The sequence below is a fragment of the Nuphar pumila genome, chromosome 12, assembly GCF_984573655.1.
Source record: "Nuphar pumila chromosome 12, dmNupPumi1.hap1.1, whole genome shotgun sequence".
In the NCBI taxonomy this organism is placed as follows: domain Eukaryota; kingdom Viridiplantae; phylum Streptophyta; class Magnoliopsida; order Nymphaeales; family Nymphaeaceae; genus Nuphar; species Nuphar pumila.
The window spans coordinates 15,005,294-15,022,396 of NC_143260.1; the positions used below are offsets into that span (position 1 = coordinate 15,005,294).

The window sequence follows — 17,103 nt, forward strand, 5'->3', positions numbered from 1 at the left end:
TAGTTTCTGTGCTTGTAAAGCAGTGCCTTATTTTCGTTCCTTTCCTGTTTTCTTCCTTTCGGATATTTCTCACTGCTCGCTTGCACCATCATAATGGTTGTGGAAATATTATCTGCATGGCCATGCGTGGTTGTGAAGGTGCTGAGATCAAGGCATCGGATCAAACCCCATTGGTGCACAGGTGTGCTCATAGCGAAAGGCAGGGTGGTCATGGGGCCCAACGCTGGTTTTCCGCCATTTGTCAAGGGCTGCTTGTAGGATGCAACCAAATGCAATTTCAAATCTCAACATCTACTGTATCTTAAAGCTTCCCCAGTCTGTTATTCTGGGGTTCTCATTTTGGTTAGGTGGCTGGGGTTAGGCAGACCCCTACTAGAGACTCAATTATCGCTATAATTTACATCAAACTGCTCGCAAACGATCAGGGTTGGGCAATCCATCAGGGGGTTCGTCTTTCCAAATTTGATGTTTCCTCAAAATGGTCATCGACACCAACAACCGGCAACCAATTCTTTTTCTTTCATCGTTAATTTGCATTGGAACCAGTGAAAACGATAGACCCTTTGCAGCAATGACCCATCTATAAACTCAGGCCTTCCTCTCCCTTCTAGCATAGCATTTATTTTCACCATCACATCTCTCTTGAGGTTTCAATGAGTATCTTACTCTGCTGGAATGCGATCAAGGATATATCTCCACGTTCCATTCTTGATGATGAATCGCTTTAGGCTGCAAGCAGCCATCCTAAACCAAAGTTTCTTCCCTCCTTGATAGGAATAGTGAACCCAACTCTCTACTGCTCCTCTTTGAAACTCAACAGGTTTACTTTGATCCACCCCAGTGGTGGAGGTACCCAGCAATCAGCAAACACCCGTCTAGCATTTTTTGGGCAAATAAGAGGGACTATGCACTCCATGGCTTGTACGGTGCACTTACGTTGGGTACCATAACAGGTATTGGAAAAGCCATGCTTACTTGATACATGGACATACAAACCAATGATTGGTACCTTTTAATTGACCAAAACCAAAGTTCGCCAATTCCAACCTGAAAGCTACAAGCAAGTGTGGTTGATAACAATCCTCTCTTCAGGGGGGCTATAATGAGAGTCTCCTGCAAGCATGTGTAGCATGCTCCATAGTTTTTGTTGGGTCTTCATGTGATTTTTCCATACTGGTAATATGATTAGATCCATCTCCTGATGACCTTATCTTCAAAAGACCATATTGCTGAAAAAAAATACACATTACATCACTAGAACTCACTCAGGATTCACACTTAATAGGATATGTGAGATATCAAAGGTATTGTATCTAAAAATTCTAAGGCTGAGGTTTTCATATGTCAAATTGACATACTTCACATTCAATTTTTGGAAAACAACCGTACTGTATAAAAAATTGATGCATTTTAAAAAATGTTTCATAATTTACCAAATCTACCAAATGAACAATTCTGTAGGTTCCCAACTTTTTTAGTAAATTTTTACCTTTCTCATGTGCAAACCACAAGAATTTCGCAATCTCTATGCGAATTTTCTCAAAAATCTGTAGAATAGTCACTGTTCTCATATCTATATCTCAGTCGTTCGACATTAAAAACTCACATTTTTATAGCCATTAGAAAGCTGAGACATAGATCTTGAACTTTCCTGTTATGAGTCAGAACCGAAAACCTCTCTAACATTCTCGTTTATGAGATCCAAAACTAGAACATAAAACTATTATGCAGACTATCAGAAGGCATTTCTTTCCAACCGTCCATCCGATTGATGTGATCTTGGTGGCATTGAAAAGTTAATGTCTTGATTTTCTTTTGTTATTTTCTTTATTTTTTTCAAATTCTTGGCACAATCATCTCCAATTTTAGGAATATGTGCAACTGCACCTGTTCATCTTCTATTTTAGGAATATTCTCGAGGATATATCTCAGTGTCCGTTTATCATTTTTCAATGAACAAAATATCATTAAAAAGATATTTTTGTCTAGAATCTGTTCTTTTTTTTATCTTTTTGGATTCCTTCATTTTTTAGGTCAAAAATCAACGACAAAATAAAGTATCATCGATAAAGTGTCATCAATGTGTGTTTCGTCGAAAATGAAACATCACATTTAATGCAACATTAATTTTGCATGCTGAAAAAAAATCATCACCACATGCGGAACTTCATGAATTCCACAATCATTCAGGAATTTCTCAAACTTTTCAGAAATTTTGCAACCAACAACCCAAAACTCTTGATGAACTTCACAAATAGTGTTGTCATTTTTGTATTATAGATGCAAAATTTGTGAGGAATTTCACATAGGGGTTGCAAAATTATTTTTTCTTATTTGCCTCCAACATTCGTAGGAGATTCGCCAAAAAACTCGTTGAAGGAGGCAAAAAATTGAGGTTTGTGAAAATAGGGCATCTAGATGCAAAAAAGGGTTGAGAAATGAAACGTCGTTCTTTTACAAAATGAAGTCGCTCATACATTGCATTCATTCCATTTATTCATAAAATGAAGTCGCTCATACATTTTGCATTCATTCCATTATTTTATAAAATGAAGTCGTTCATATATTGCATTTATTTCATTCTTTCACAAAATGAAGCCACCCATACATGGCACTAATTCCATTCTTTTACAAAATGAAGTCGCTCATACATTGCAGATTCTACATCATCATCCTTCACGTTCTTTATGATGAGAATGAATTTTCAGCTGATCAACTTTTTCACTCACGAATAACTTGTGTACTTTTGGTTTCCTATGCCACTTATACCATAATATCTCACCACCAATGTTTTTACCGAAAAAACTCATCGTCGATGAAATACCATTGATCTTTTGATCGTTGATGTTTTTATTGAAAAAACTCACCATTGATGAAGTATCACTGATCTTCTCACCATCGATACTTTTACCAAAAAAAACTCACGGTCGATGAAATGCCACCCATGCTTTTGGAGGTTTTCACCAATGGTGAACTGTTACTGATGAGGGATTTTCACAAAGCTGAAATATAGTTAGAATGTTGCCGAAAGGATTAGAGACCATCAGTTGGGGACCAAAAGAACCATAGGATTGCAAAAATAGGGCATCCACATGCAAATAAGGGTTTGAGAAACAAAACGTCATTTGTATAGATATAAAATTTGTGAGAAAAAAGAATTTCGCAATACCATTGTGATACTTTTTAAGAATTTTGCAATCTAGGACTTTAGCAAGCTTTTAGTAATTTCACAGTACTTCATGTGATACTCCTTGGGAGTTTTGCAAGGTAAAGGATTTTCATAATAATTTTTGGAATATCGAAATATCAATTGTAATTTTGTTGACAAGTTTCACAAGTCCATCAACTTTTAGTGTCGTGACCTACGAAAATCGAAAATTCGCAAATACGAGGGGTAAAAGCATTTAGAAAAAATAAAAAACCTGCAAAATTGTTGGATTTGGTAAATTCTGGGGCATTTCAAAAAACACATCAAATTTCACATATACTACGATCATTTTCTAAAACCTGTCAATTTTGGGTTCGATGTGGGTTGGAACGAACCAGACCCAATATTCAGTTTGAACCAAAGATGGAGCGATGCAGACTCCATAGGATCGATCATTATGGGATTTAGATCAACCAAAAATCCAGAAAACCCATTTGATCGAAATGGGTCGGGTATATATACGGTGTTTAGATCGAGATCCAAATGACCCAAGCCCAAAGGGGCATTTACGAAAGAAAATGAAGGGAAAAAATAAAAAAGAACGTAAAAGAGAAGGGTTATAAGGGTAATTCTCTATGTAGGGGACCCATGCTCAATGAGGAGCTGTCACATGGCAACCCCTCCCTCTCTCTTCTTATCTCTTTCCTCTCTCTCTCTCTCCTCCACCTTTCACGTTGATCGACCCCCCATCTCACTGACCCTCTCTCTCTCTCTCTCCTCTTTCCCCCTTTTCCATGAAACTGTCCCCTCCCTTTTCCTTTGTTCCCTCTCACTCCACCACTCTCTCTCTCTCTCATTACCTTCTCTCGTTTCCCCATTCACTAACCTCCCTCTCCCTTTCATGGTCACTTGACACAATTATAAAAAGTGATGATCTCCCTGCACTCTTCCTTAAAAAGAACTAGGAAGAAAGTGACATGAGTTGAGTCACACATTCAGGAAAGGTTTACCAACCAAAAGTCCTAAGAAAAGGATAACCTTTAATATCTCATCAGATCACTTCTCAGTCCAAATCCAATAAGAAACCCTAGAAAATTTTAAAGAGGCAAAAAAATAAAACTACAATATTGAGATCCATCTGGATAAGACACCTACTAATATCTCAATATTGGAGCTAATAAGGGTTTCTCGTGAGCATCAAAAGGCGGTAGAAGGAATTCTAAGAAATGTCAAAGTCTCCCCCTACCACTTAGCCGGAAGGATTGGCAACCTTAATTTCTCAAGTTATGATTCAGGTGTTAGTTACCTTTAAAGATGATGATGTGCCAAAGCCTATGACACCTCACACTAAGGCTTTATACATTACTGTGGAAATCAAGGGCATGTTAGTCACTAATTGTATGGTGGATGATAGTGTATGAATGAATATATGCCTAGTTATTAGTGGGATGTGCGTCAAGGGTAGCAACTACGATGAAAATGAACATGACTACTACGGTGTTATAGAAGAAATAATGGAGTTGACTTACTTAAGCACAAATAATAGCTTAACTTTATTCAAGTGTCATTAGTTTGATCCCACAACAACAAGAGTCGACAAAGCCTCAGGCATTGTCGAGATGAATCATAAATCAAGGTTTGGAACATATGAATCATTCATATTAGCCTCGCAAGCTTAACAAGTTTACTATACTTCATATCCGAGTACAAGGAAATCAGATAAAAATGAATGGTGGGCAGTTTGTAAGGTGAAGTCTAAACTATACCCCGAGTATGATCAGTTACATGAAGACAAGATTGCTGAAGAGGGTGATTATTATCAATCAGATGATATGTATGATTTCTCTTATGATCACGATGTCGCACATGGTATGCATGTCATATCTCCATTGTTCGATGGCACATGCATGAAAGAATGTGATCCAAATGATATATCAAGTAGATGGGCAATAAATAAAGAAGAAGAAGAAGCTGACGAAGAAGATGAGGAGGAAGAAGACGAGTATGAAAGTCAAATAAGTGATGAGGAATCCTTTTCGAGCTAGTGAAATGTATCTTGTAATACATACCTATATTTGATCTGAATGATTAGAATAGTTTGAATATATTGAAATGTATTGCAATGTTTGAATGTATTTCATGAACTTATTTTCGATTTGATTATGTATTTTTGATAGGTTTTAACTACTGAATTGAATGTATTGTAACGTGTTAGAATTATTTGAATGTATTACAATATTTGAATGTCTTGCATGAAGTTTTTTTTTTATTTGATTATGTATCCATGAAGATATAGAGTTGTGTAACTTATCCAATTGTATTGCAAGTTAAGTATAAGTATTGCAATATTTGATATCTTATATTTTAATGTAGGTCCATGAAGATATCTTATGTTTTAGTGTATTGCAATATTTGATGTGAATGATTTGAATGTATTGAAATGTATTGCATAACATTTTTTATTTGTTAAAATATGGTTCATGGAGGTCATAATCGTCGAGCACTCAGTGGTAGCCAGTCTGAGCCTTCATTTTCATGGGCTGCTTCGACAGGTATATCATTTAAATAATTGTATATTTGATTAGTTTAAATATGCATTGTGTGAATTTCTAACTCATTGTTCTGTAAGTGTTGTTTCGCCTATACATGACCCACCTACGCAGGATGCAGGGTCTTCTCAGTGTGACATACGACAAGTAATTCAAATAGTGTATATCGATAGTCGATCGTAAGTATTTTATTGTCACTTGTCCAATACTTATAAAAAATGCATATCGACAGTCGATTGTTAATGTGTATCAATTCATGTACAATGTGAGGTTTGAGCAACAAGAAGTAATACGAGAAATTACAAAGTCATTACTGCATCATCTTTCAAGACCGGTAGCGCAATGAAAAAAGTACCCGAGAGAGGTGTTGGACAGATTAATGTCCTCATTCATGGTATGCAATCATTTATCATAACAAGAAGTATTTCTCTCCCTATCTCTCTCTCTCTTTCTCTCTTTGTATATAAGTTTTTGGACTTCTCATCTCCTCGCTGCTAAGCAATGAAACACAACAGTGTTCTATGGTCACTCTGTTTTTTTAAAATAGTACAACAGAGGCATCTTTCTTTCTCTCCATTTCTGGCTCTGTGTTTGTTGTCCACGACTATAATGTCAAATAATTTCCTTGTTTTCGTGGTTCTGACTTCAATACTCTGAACGATTACTGATGCATCACTCGCCCAATTACCTTTGTCCCATCCATGGGATAATGAACCAGTGATGCATCGGTCATTACGTTAATTTATATCCAGTAAGCACCTTTGTTCGAGTTAATGATGGAGTTACTGATCGACCATTATGTTTAATAAAATACAGTCTGAGAACTCACGAAGGGCCCTCGTCTCTTCTGTTTTTATAAAAGTTTATACAACCCTAAAAAAAGATATTCAGACACGCATATCCGAAGAGGAAATAGCTCATAAACTTACATCAGTACTTACCACCGAATGTACGGTGATGAAGCCTAAACCTGCCCGAAAGATTACTAATAGGTCCACTATCTATCCTAGTACTAGGATTACCAAGGTCCAACCTAATTAAACCAAGTAAAGAGTTGGACCCTTTCATAGTTGCTGATATAGAAATTGTACTCAATGAGAAGAATCAACATATGCCATATGCCGCCGATTTTTTAAAAGCTTAACCCCTGTCAAAACCTACCACACAAAAGCTAGATTGATACCTGGTTTAGTGAGGAATATTTCTTATTTGATAAATTTGAAGAAAGAAGTCAGAAGGTCCTCAGTGATTTTATCTATCGGTTAGAAACAATGGTACTATTACGACATTAACTCGTTGTATCCATTTGTAATGAAGAATTTCTCAATGCCTATTGGCAAACCTATATGGGTAGGTGATTTAAAAGGTAGGGACTTAGATGAATTGTATGGCTTTATTGAAGCCTATGTTGAATGTTCTACATCCACCAAGAATCCTTCACTTTCCTATAGGGACGATAACAAAACACTCTTATTTCCCACTGGAACATTTATGGGTGTATACTTTACTGAAGAGTTAAAGTATGCTAGATCCATTGGTTACAAAGTTAAACCATTATTAGGCTACCTATTTGAGAAAGGGGAAGGGCTCTTTGATCCCTTTGTATCAATAAAAAAAGATTGACAAGAAATGCACCCAAGACAATATCCTCTATCTTTAACTTTCATAGAGCTTATACCCAAATTATCCCTCTGAAGAGTATCATTATAAAAGGGGGTATTTTTATACCCCCCATAATATCCTTTTCCTCTCTGAAGAGTATCAGTGTTTTAACATCAAAACTGCAAACTTTAAGAACGACCTTTTTGTAGTTTGCATCATTTTTTCTCCAATGAATTCAAGTATAAGAACAACAGGTTGCACATCAAGCATCATTGATGTGTCTCATTTGTCTAAAGCCACTTGAGGCTGACTGTAATCTCCATTTAAGTAGGACTTCATATATATATAAGAATAGTTGGGTGTTAATCAGATCTGATCTAACTTTTGTTGTCAGATCTAACCCAACAGATAGGCTTCCTTAATCATGTGCAATCAGAAGGTTGTCCCCATGGCAGACTGAGTCAGTGGCAAAGTGCTGATAGAAAGAATCACAATTCCTTCCAAATTAATTGTAATTTCCTCTAAATAATTTGAATCAATTCCTCCCAAAATACCTCCTCCAACCAAAAGTTGTGTAAACCTCTCTCTCTCTCTCTCTCTCTCTCTCTCTCTCTCTCTCTCTCTCTCTCTCTCTCACACACACACACACAATAATAAATTGACACTGAAGGTTGCAAACCATCTAACAAATAATAGACTGTAAATGTATATAGAATAACATTTAAAAGAGAGTTTGCTTCACAATAGCAATCACGTGCTTACTTTTTTTAATAAGCCTATGTGGCGCGACAGTCCTTCCTTACCGCCGCAAGCATTTCTATCACGGGCATAGAATGCTTCGCAAACCCACAACGCGCCAAACTGGCCATACCAACACCTTTCCATGTGTTGAATCATTTTCATTGGCCCTACGCACCACCCTGTGCATAGTTGCCTAGTAGAAGTTGATCAAACACGTTTTCAAATGCGCATTCCATGTAGTCTATGCCGCTTAGAGCATAATCGTCTCATACCAGCTATCACTTCCGAAAGAGGTACAAACTTTGTCTTAACCTTGCATGCCATGAAGCGTATTGCATCTCTATGCGCACAACATAGTAAAACCTCACCACTGAAAGAACAAGACCTTGTGGCCCCCAGTCCGAAGACCAGTTGATGATTAAACACCATAGCAAAGAGCACCACCAAACTCATTCATTGACGCCTAGGCATTCATTCGCCTAGCCCCAAGTCACCATACTCGGTTGAAATCACCTAATGTGATCCCTGGAGGAATTAACCCTAACCCACACACACACCCGTGCATCCAACCGCTATGCATGAGACTCTCTTTGCAAGTCGAGAGGTCCTTAACCAAATCCCCAAAGGTAACATCATCTAATCTGCTGACACTACTTAACCAAACAACGTTTCACATCTGTGTTGCCACACAGCGATGCACTAACAATGATATTGATGCCTATCACATGTCATGCTATCATTGCACGTCACCGATCAAGCAAATGCATACTGCACATTCCTACACTCTATGTATTTTTCACTCAGTAGAGCTCCACACTGCACATATCATATTCCGAAAGATCGGCCTGGGACATTCTCCCCTACCCAAAACCATTGTCGTCCTCAATAATGCTGGTGTAGGTAAGAACACAATCTTCACTGATATGTCAATTTTTTTTTTACTTATCTTTGGTTTACTCTTTTTCTTCAACCTACTCAACTTGTTCTGGATTACATCCACCATCTCCGCAACCTTTAACACGTCAAGTCTCATTCCTTTAACGCATCTTCGATCACTTAGACAACGGTCTTCTACTTTATCAACATCGAGCATTCTCTGCTCATGAGACCCCAGTGCAGTCTCAAACACAAACGGGTCATCTTCGTCCGTACGACAAACTTGTCATCTTTATGCTCATGGCTAGGGTGCCTTCCAACCTCAGCAAGGGCAATTCCAAGCCCTTCGTGGTCCTCACAGAGAAAGACAACCACCAACACGTGTCGCGAGGATATCAACTCTCTTAAGCACCAACTTGCAATTTTCCAACAGTCCAAACTAGTCCTCAAGTGGGGGATGCCTTCTTGCGTATCACCCCAAAATGGTCATTTAAAGTGTCTTTCTCGGCACTTTGTCCTCACATGGACACCTTTGGCCCAACGCTGAAACTTCCCTCCTGAAGCCAGCATGTTGTATCTCTCTCTTAGAGTCAGCAAAACATTCTCGCAGGAACCAACGAGCTACGAACAACTTTTTCTACATACATAATCTATTAAGGATATGCCAACTCAAGGGACCAAAACAACGAGCATTCTTATCAACGTGGGCACTTTACTAACCCATAATCTTGGGAGAGAATCTAAAAGTTTAATTGAGTCTTCCATACCCAAATGTGCAAATCCATCCAGCTGAATCCAACGTGCATTCTCTGCATGCACAAGGCAAACGTCATGCTCTACCTGTGAGCCTAACGCACAACTGGTAGGAATCTTTGGCTTATCTACGTTTTCTTAGCCAACTAAACAACAACCTCAAACTTTTGCTTGTCATCGACAAGATGTCCCATACCATCCTCCCAACATCTTGTTTTTGTGCTCAGTCAACCACACTTCATCTACTAAAATTTGCGTAACCAAGATAAACCATCGTTGTCCTCTTCAGTGTCGCACACAATAAAGAAAAAGATTTATGTGAATCTTTCTGCTTTGATGTCAATTTGTCACGGGCTTATTTTTTTCAATAAGTCAGTGCAGCGCGATGATCCTTCCTTACCGCCGCAAGCCTTTCTATCGCTCTGTCACAGGTATAGAATGTTTTACAAACCCGCGACGCGTCAAGCTACCCAAGATGGTCAGCTTAACGGCCAAAGGCCGCATACCAACACATTTCCATATGCTGAATCATTTTCATTGGCCCTACGCACTGCCCCGTACACAACTGCCTAGCGAAAATTGATCAAACACATTTCTAAATGTGCATTCCATGTAGTCCATGTCGCTTAGTGAATAACTGTCACATACCAACTATCACTTCTGAAAGAGGCTCAAACTTTACCTTAGCCTTGCGTGCCATGAAGTGTATTACAGCTCCATGCGCACAACATAGCAAAACCTCACCACCGAAGGAATAAGACCTTTCAGCTCTCAGTCAGAAGACCAGCGAAAAGCATCACCCAAACTCATTCAACGACGCCTAGGCATTCACTCACCTAGCCTCGAGTCACCATACTCGGTTGGAATCACCTAATGTGATCCCTGAAAGAATTAGCCTTAACCCACATGCACCCTCGTGCGTCTAACTACTATGTGTGAGACTCTTGAAAACTGAGAGTTCCTTTACCAAATTCTCAAAGGCAACATCATCTGATCCGCTCGCACTGCTTAACCAAACAACGCTCCACGTTTGTGCCGCCACACAATGATGCACTAACAACAATACTGATGTCTATTGCATGTCATGCTACCACTGCATGTCACCGATCAAGCGAACACATACCACACGTTCTTACATTCAATGCGTTTTTCACTCAGTAGAGCTCCGCACTGCACATATCCTATTTCGAAAGATCGAGCCGGGACAGTAGCAACCATAATTATAATCACAATGATATTATTAATAATAATGATAATAATAACAACAATTTCCGAAGAAGGGTGCTCGCATTGTAAAATTCATACACTATGTAACCTAGTTCCAAAGGTCATTACATTTTGGCCAATGAACAAATTATTGTTTACAATGATTTACTATACTTCAAAGAAGAAGTTCCAAACTCCTTATCTCACTTTTTTTTTCCTTATAGTCACTTGAGATTCCTCATCCATGAAGAAGACCATTCAACTCCCTCTTTATAAAGGCTGGCAACGCGAAAGCTGCTCTGTGCATCTGTTGATTCAAAGACAACACTGTTAGTTGACATCTAAAATGTTACCTATGAATTAATGATGAATTTGTTTCATGTATTCAAATTATTCTAAACCAGTTGAATATTTGTGCATGAAGATGACAAATAAATAAACATAAAATAATTTCATGGAGTTTCTTCTTTTTAACACTGGTAGGCAAGCTAAATACTTGGACCAAGACCATACACTAATGTCGGTGAAGGTGCAAACCTTATGCATGTTAGATGACTTACAAAAGCTAACATTACAAAAGGATGTATTTGGGGGTTGAATAAGATAGCTAGAATGGTTAGAGTCGCACTCCTAACTGAAAAATTTTGGTTTGAATTCAATCGGGAGCAACCTTTAGCTTCACTATCAAAAGAAAATGGAATTTTGACTAAATCTCAAGCAACTAGATGATATCAGTAGGGTTCCTGAATCCAGAACGCTGGTGAATCATAAACTGAGTAACTACCTCTGAATTGTAGAACTTCAACTCCCTCTTTGAGTTCATGGCCCCTTCCAACCTCTCAATTGGATTGACAGGATCCAAGAAATTGACAGGTTCGCCACCTTCGGTCGAGCAAACCAAGAATCCAATTACCCCACTGCAGGAGCAGAAAGTTCATGTAAGGTACTGAGAAATCAAAATTAGAACAGCATAGCAGAAAACTTTAGATTGGAGTGAAGTTAATAGATTAGAAAGAAACCACCTATCTCCAAAGTGTACAGTTATTTCCTTAGAACAAGCAACAAGCAAGCTTCAAGCAGACCCAATTGTGCTATTTCTGAAATATTTTGAACCATATCCACTTGGATCTCATCAATTTAGGTTCCATTCTATGCTGACCACATCCTATAAATTAAGCATTTAATGGTACAGACCGATTGATGGATAAAATGATGAGCACACAATGCAAAAATGTATGGATACAATACGTTTTCTCGAGAGAGAAAAAGTAAAAAATATGTACTTGCGATAGATGGCGAAGAACATCTAACATAGGCATGAAGAAAATGGAAGCACATCCCATACTAGGAAGACTGCATTACAAATAAATGCTTACTTCAGTACTAGTTGAAAGACATCTCGCATGGACACAATACATTTTCTCGATAAAATGTAGTAAATATGCACTACCCATAGATGGCAAAGAGCAACATCCAAGATACGCATGAAGAAAATGAACAGAAAAACATGGAAGTGCACCCCGTACTAGGAAGACTGCATTACAACTAAATATTTACTTTAGCATAAGTTGAAAGGCACCTCACAGATTCAGAAACTACAGTAGGGACACAGTATGCTTGGAAAAAATGTGTTTTCTTTCTACTCCCAGAATACTATCATCACTCATCCAAGGACACACACACACACAGAGAGAGAGAGACCTGGGATATGTCGGCACGCTTGTCCAGGCATAGCGAACTGAGCCTTTAAATACCTCACTACAATTAGTGAGGATGTCACGGATAAGTTTTTTGCCTAACCACATGCTCTCCATCTGATTGATAAGGACACCCCCCGGCCTTAGTGCCCTAGCAGTTGAATCAAAGAATGGTGTTTCAACAAGTTCCACTGCTGGACCTGGATAAAAATGATCAATAGATGAGGCAAGAAAAAAAATACAATATTCAAGTATCTATGTGGGAATGTCAGCTCACCATGCCTGTCACAGAAACTCCTAATAAGAAATTCCAACCACTGAGCGGATGATTTTGACTGGGCCAGCCCATTCCATTGACAGGCCACAGGCCAATCAAAGCAACCAGTCCATATGGATGGGCCGAGCTGTGGCCTGGTCTGGACCAGTCCGAGACTCAAAACCCTACATGGAGCCCTGGCATGCCAGACCATGGGCTTCACATCCTTTTATAAGGACAACGGGCTGGACGTGCTCTGCCCAATTCATTTTGGACAGGGCTGACCAGCCTGTGCCTAAGCCCAGTCCAAGCCAGGCCGGATCCAAAATTCTGAGCCAGGTCTGGTTCATACAAGCTGGGCCATGTGCTGCCCAAACCGATGTCTCACCATAAATACAAGGAAAGCTTAAGCAACAACTACATCAATTGAAACATGATATTTGTTTTAGTCATTGAAATACCCCGGTTTATGGTTTCACCAAAGAAGAGATTATGATTATCAAAATAATATGTTTTCATTAGCAAAAATCTAGGGAAAACATTTAATTATTTCACAGAGTTTTTATTTTTATTCCATTTTCATTATACCTTTAAAATCTTTAAGGTATTTTTGTCAAGAGTTCCCCAATAAGATGCAAGACAAACTAGAAAAAAGAAGATAAAGTCAAATTAAAAGACAAGTAATTGTAATTCTAATATAAACACATTGTATTAGAGTAACATAGTGGCTGCAAAGTCTCCAGCATAGTGATTGGCAATGCTGGTATAGTAGGGAGGCTGCAGCAGAAAACCACTCATACCTACATTACATACTGAAAATAAAGTACATAATACATACAAAAATACCTATATGTATATATATATATATATATGTATATATGTATATAGAGAGAGATGTCAGTTTCATAACAATTGTGTCCATGTCATAATATCCATACCCATCCGTGTGACTCAAATACAAACACGTTTTGGCCATATTTTGCTCACTTGTTGCAGAAATATTTGATCAAAATATTTGATCGAGTAATGATATCAACAGAATGTGTTTTTTTAGAACAAACAAACATAGTTTGTCACTCAGAATCCTCGTAACCACAAGAAAACTTTTTCATTTTGCAACTTTTACAATTACTGTAACAGATACTCCAAAGTAAAAACCTCAATGGGAATCCAATTTGTAAGTCACCATTATCTATCAGAAAAGGCCCCACAATAATCAGTATACAAATGTCTCGTGCATCATTCACCACAGCACCTTCCAAATATTCTCTATCCTGTCCTAAGTCTGACTTTTGATGCAGCACTGAACCATACAAACATACATAAATACATATATATAGTGATGAAAACATGCTAAATGAAATATGCTAAATGGTCCATTTACAATAGCTCAGAGGTTCAAGATCAAGGATAGTGTTTTTCCATGGTGATCCAAGTTTCTATGCTCTTTTCTACAATAGCTCATAGTTTCAGGATCAAGGATAGTGTTCCTTCATGGTTGATTTAAGTTCTTTGATAGTTTTACCACCATTGCTCCAACACATCTACTCAGAGGACAATAAATTAAGATGATAAAGTAGATGGTGAGTACCAATTGGATCTGAAGAATCAACAATAATTGCATCATACAGCCCTCTTGGTGAATCCCTTAAAAATTCCGTTGCTGCAGAGAAACAAAACATATACTAATTGTTACTATGATCACAATTTCCAGTTCAATAAATTACTTTCAATAGTCAAGAAAGCTAAAACAATAAAGGTCTTGTAAGAATCTGCGAGCACAGTCATGCTTATAAAGAAGCAAACTTAGACATTCAGGATTTACAGAAGCAAGCCATATTGCCAAAACCTTCAAAATAGAAAGATTATTAGACATACCATCGCCGATATGTAGATGGACACGAGGATCCTGAAATCCGATGTATAAATTTGGGAAAAATTGCTTGGACACCTATAAAAGAAGCATTTGTGTATTAGGATTGACCTTACAAAAGAACAAAAAGATGTTTCGAAGTTTTACTGTCACTAGTAGCATGTAGGACTTGACTTACATTAATGACCATTTCATCTATTTCACATATATCAATGCGCTCAACAGATTGGTGCCGAGAGATTTCCCTAAGCACTCCACCATCACCACCTCCTACAACCAGAACCTGCATTCATCATCAATATCTTTAGAATCCCCGCAAAGAAAGATTACCCTAGAATCCTATCTCTAATATCTACTGCCAGAAGCACTGGAGGTATCAAACAATGAAATCACTTCCAAAAAACAAAGTTTGAACTTCGAACTAAAGCTAGAAAATGAAATCCCTGTATCTACAAGGTATTATGATTATAAAGCATGTCATGGAGAAATTTCCAACAAAAAGAAAAAATTACTGCAAGTATCATCGTAATAAATCATGTTGAAAAAAAATCCTACAACAATATAACGAAATGAAGTTCTAAACTAAATCCATGATGAGATGATTTAATTCATTACATTTTTTGGAGGTTTAATTGAACATAGTGGAAGATGAGCTATCATCTCTTGGTAGGCACATTCATCCTTCTCTGACAACTGAACAATGCCATCAAGCACAAGAACTTTTCCATATGATGTTGACTGCACATACAAAAGACTGGACTTGAATATGAACTTGGAAAACATAAAGAATGATCTAATATATACTTTGATATTAAAAAATAAGACTAACCTCAAAGACCAAAATTTCTTGATATTTTGATTTCCCCTGATATAAGATTTTCTCTACTTTCAGTGATTGTGCCTCTCCTGAATGCACAAACTTACATAAAAATCTCAAAAAGTGAACAGAGCAAGACAGGAACAACATTATTATATATGAACAAGAATGGAGCAGATATGGACCCATAAGGGAAAAAGGTTGCTGAAAGTACTTACTTTCATGTGGTTAGATCATGATAATAACAATCTCAACATAAATCTTTTGATCAATTCTAACATGTGGTGAAGGTAATTATTTTTTTTTCAATGAAAATCTTGATGATATGTTTTCTATATAGAATGCTACAATAAAATCAACATGATAGAATGCTACAATAAATACCTTGAATCATGATTATACACAAAAAACCTAGTTGGAGCATGTTAATTATTGATATGACAACCAGCATGGATCATGATAATGCAATATGAATTATATATGGGGCACTGGCAGCATGTTTTATATGAATGCCAATTTCACTTTATGGCTGGAATTTGATGGATGCATACTGTATTATTGAAAAATAATGTGTGCATACTAGAAAAAATGACACCTTCAAGACAAAGGACAATTTTATAGGTTCAAAATTTTAAAAAATCCTATGCTGGTTCTAAGTATGATAATTTTAGTTTTCATGTGTCAGTACAACTCAAACATGTAACCAAATGAGCTTTCTTTTAAATTCATTGGAAATATCAAAATATTCTCCAGGATGTCTTAATACTATATTGGCATCCAATAATTGCTTGATGAATAGCTTGAACATCCAGACTAAACAGAGATAATACACTGGCAGCTACCCTTACCAGCCCACATAGGATTGTGATAGAACTGAACATTACGATCTCCTGCAGCAATAACAATCAAAATTAAAAGCATCTTGTCAGAACAAAAGCAACTTATTCAGCCTTGATAAAACAAAGCTTGCATGATTCAACTAGGCATCAAACGAAACTAAGAACAAAATAAAACATACAAGGCTTTAGCAGATCTTTGATTCTCCAGGAAAGCACAATTAACAACAAAGAACAGATATATTTAACCTGGAAACATAATAGCAGAGAGAAAATGCTATCAAATTACCTGAACACGATAAGGGTACTACAGAAAACCACCCAGGAACGACTTCAGAAACACATGTTTTGGAGACCTCTTTTACATAAGAGGAAGACATCATATTCGTTAAATCATTCTCCCCATTTTGTGTTCCCTTTGAAGCCACATGACACTCCAACAGCTCAGGTGCACTCTGCCCGTTCATTGTTACCACTTCTCTTTGCAGCTAGATAAACTTCTTCCACAAAAATACAACATAAAATTAACTTCTAAAAGTCAACAGAAGAAAGGCAAAGTCAAATAAAGCAATTAAGTTTGCTAAAGATATCAATCACTAGCATAAACCACTTAAAATCTCATTGCTGTGATGATAATAATAATAGAAACAGATTTGATTTTTTCCTCACCTTTTATTGAGAAAATGTCATCAAATTAAATAGGCTAAATAAATACAAATTTTAACATTAAATTCTTCAAAATAAAATTA

At 37.3% G+C, this 17,103-nt stretch overlaps 1 protein-coding gene across 1 annotated transcript; it reads right to left on the bottom strand.

The window, feature by feature from the left end:
- Positions 1 to 10,889: 10,889 nt before the first annotated feature.
- Positions 10,890 to 16,851, bottom strand: LOC149820088 (spermidine synthase-like). Its single transcript, XM_089982490.1, has 10 exons — positions 16,644 to 16,851; positions 16,367 to 16,408; positions 15,531 to 15,607; positions 15,317 to 15,439; positions 14,880 to 14,984; positions 14,707 to 14,779; positions 14,420 to 14,491; positions 12,577 to 12,772; positions 11,660 to 11,792; positions 10,890 to 11,182 (listed from the first exon to the last, which is right to left on the bottom strand). The coding sequence occupies exons 1-10, from the start codon at positions 16,819 to 16,821 to the stop codon at positions 11,114 to 11,116; spliced, it is 1,068 nt and encodes a 355-aa protein (XP_089838616.1). The 5' UTR covers positions 16,822 to 16,851; the 3' UTR covers positions 10,890 to 11,113.
- Between the last annotated feature and the right edge of the window lie 252 nt (positions 16,852 to 17,103).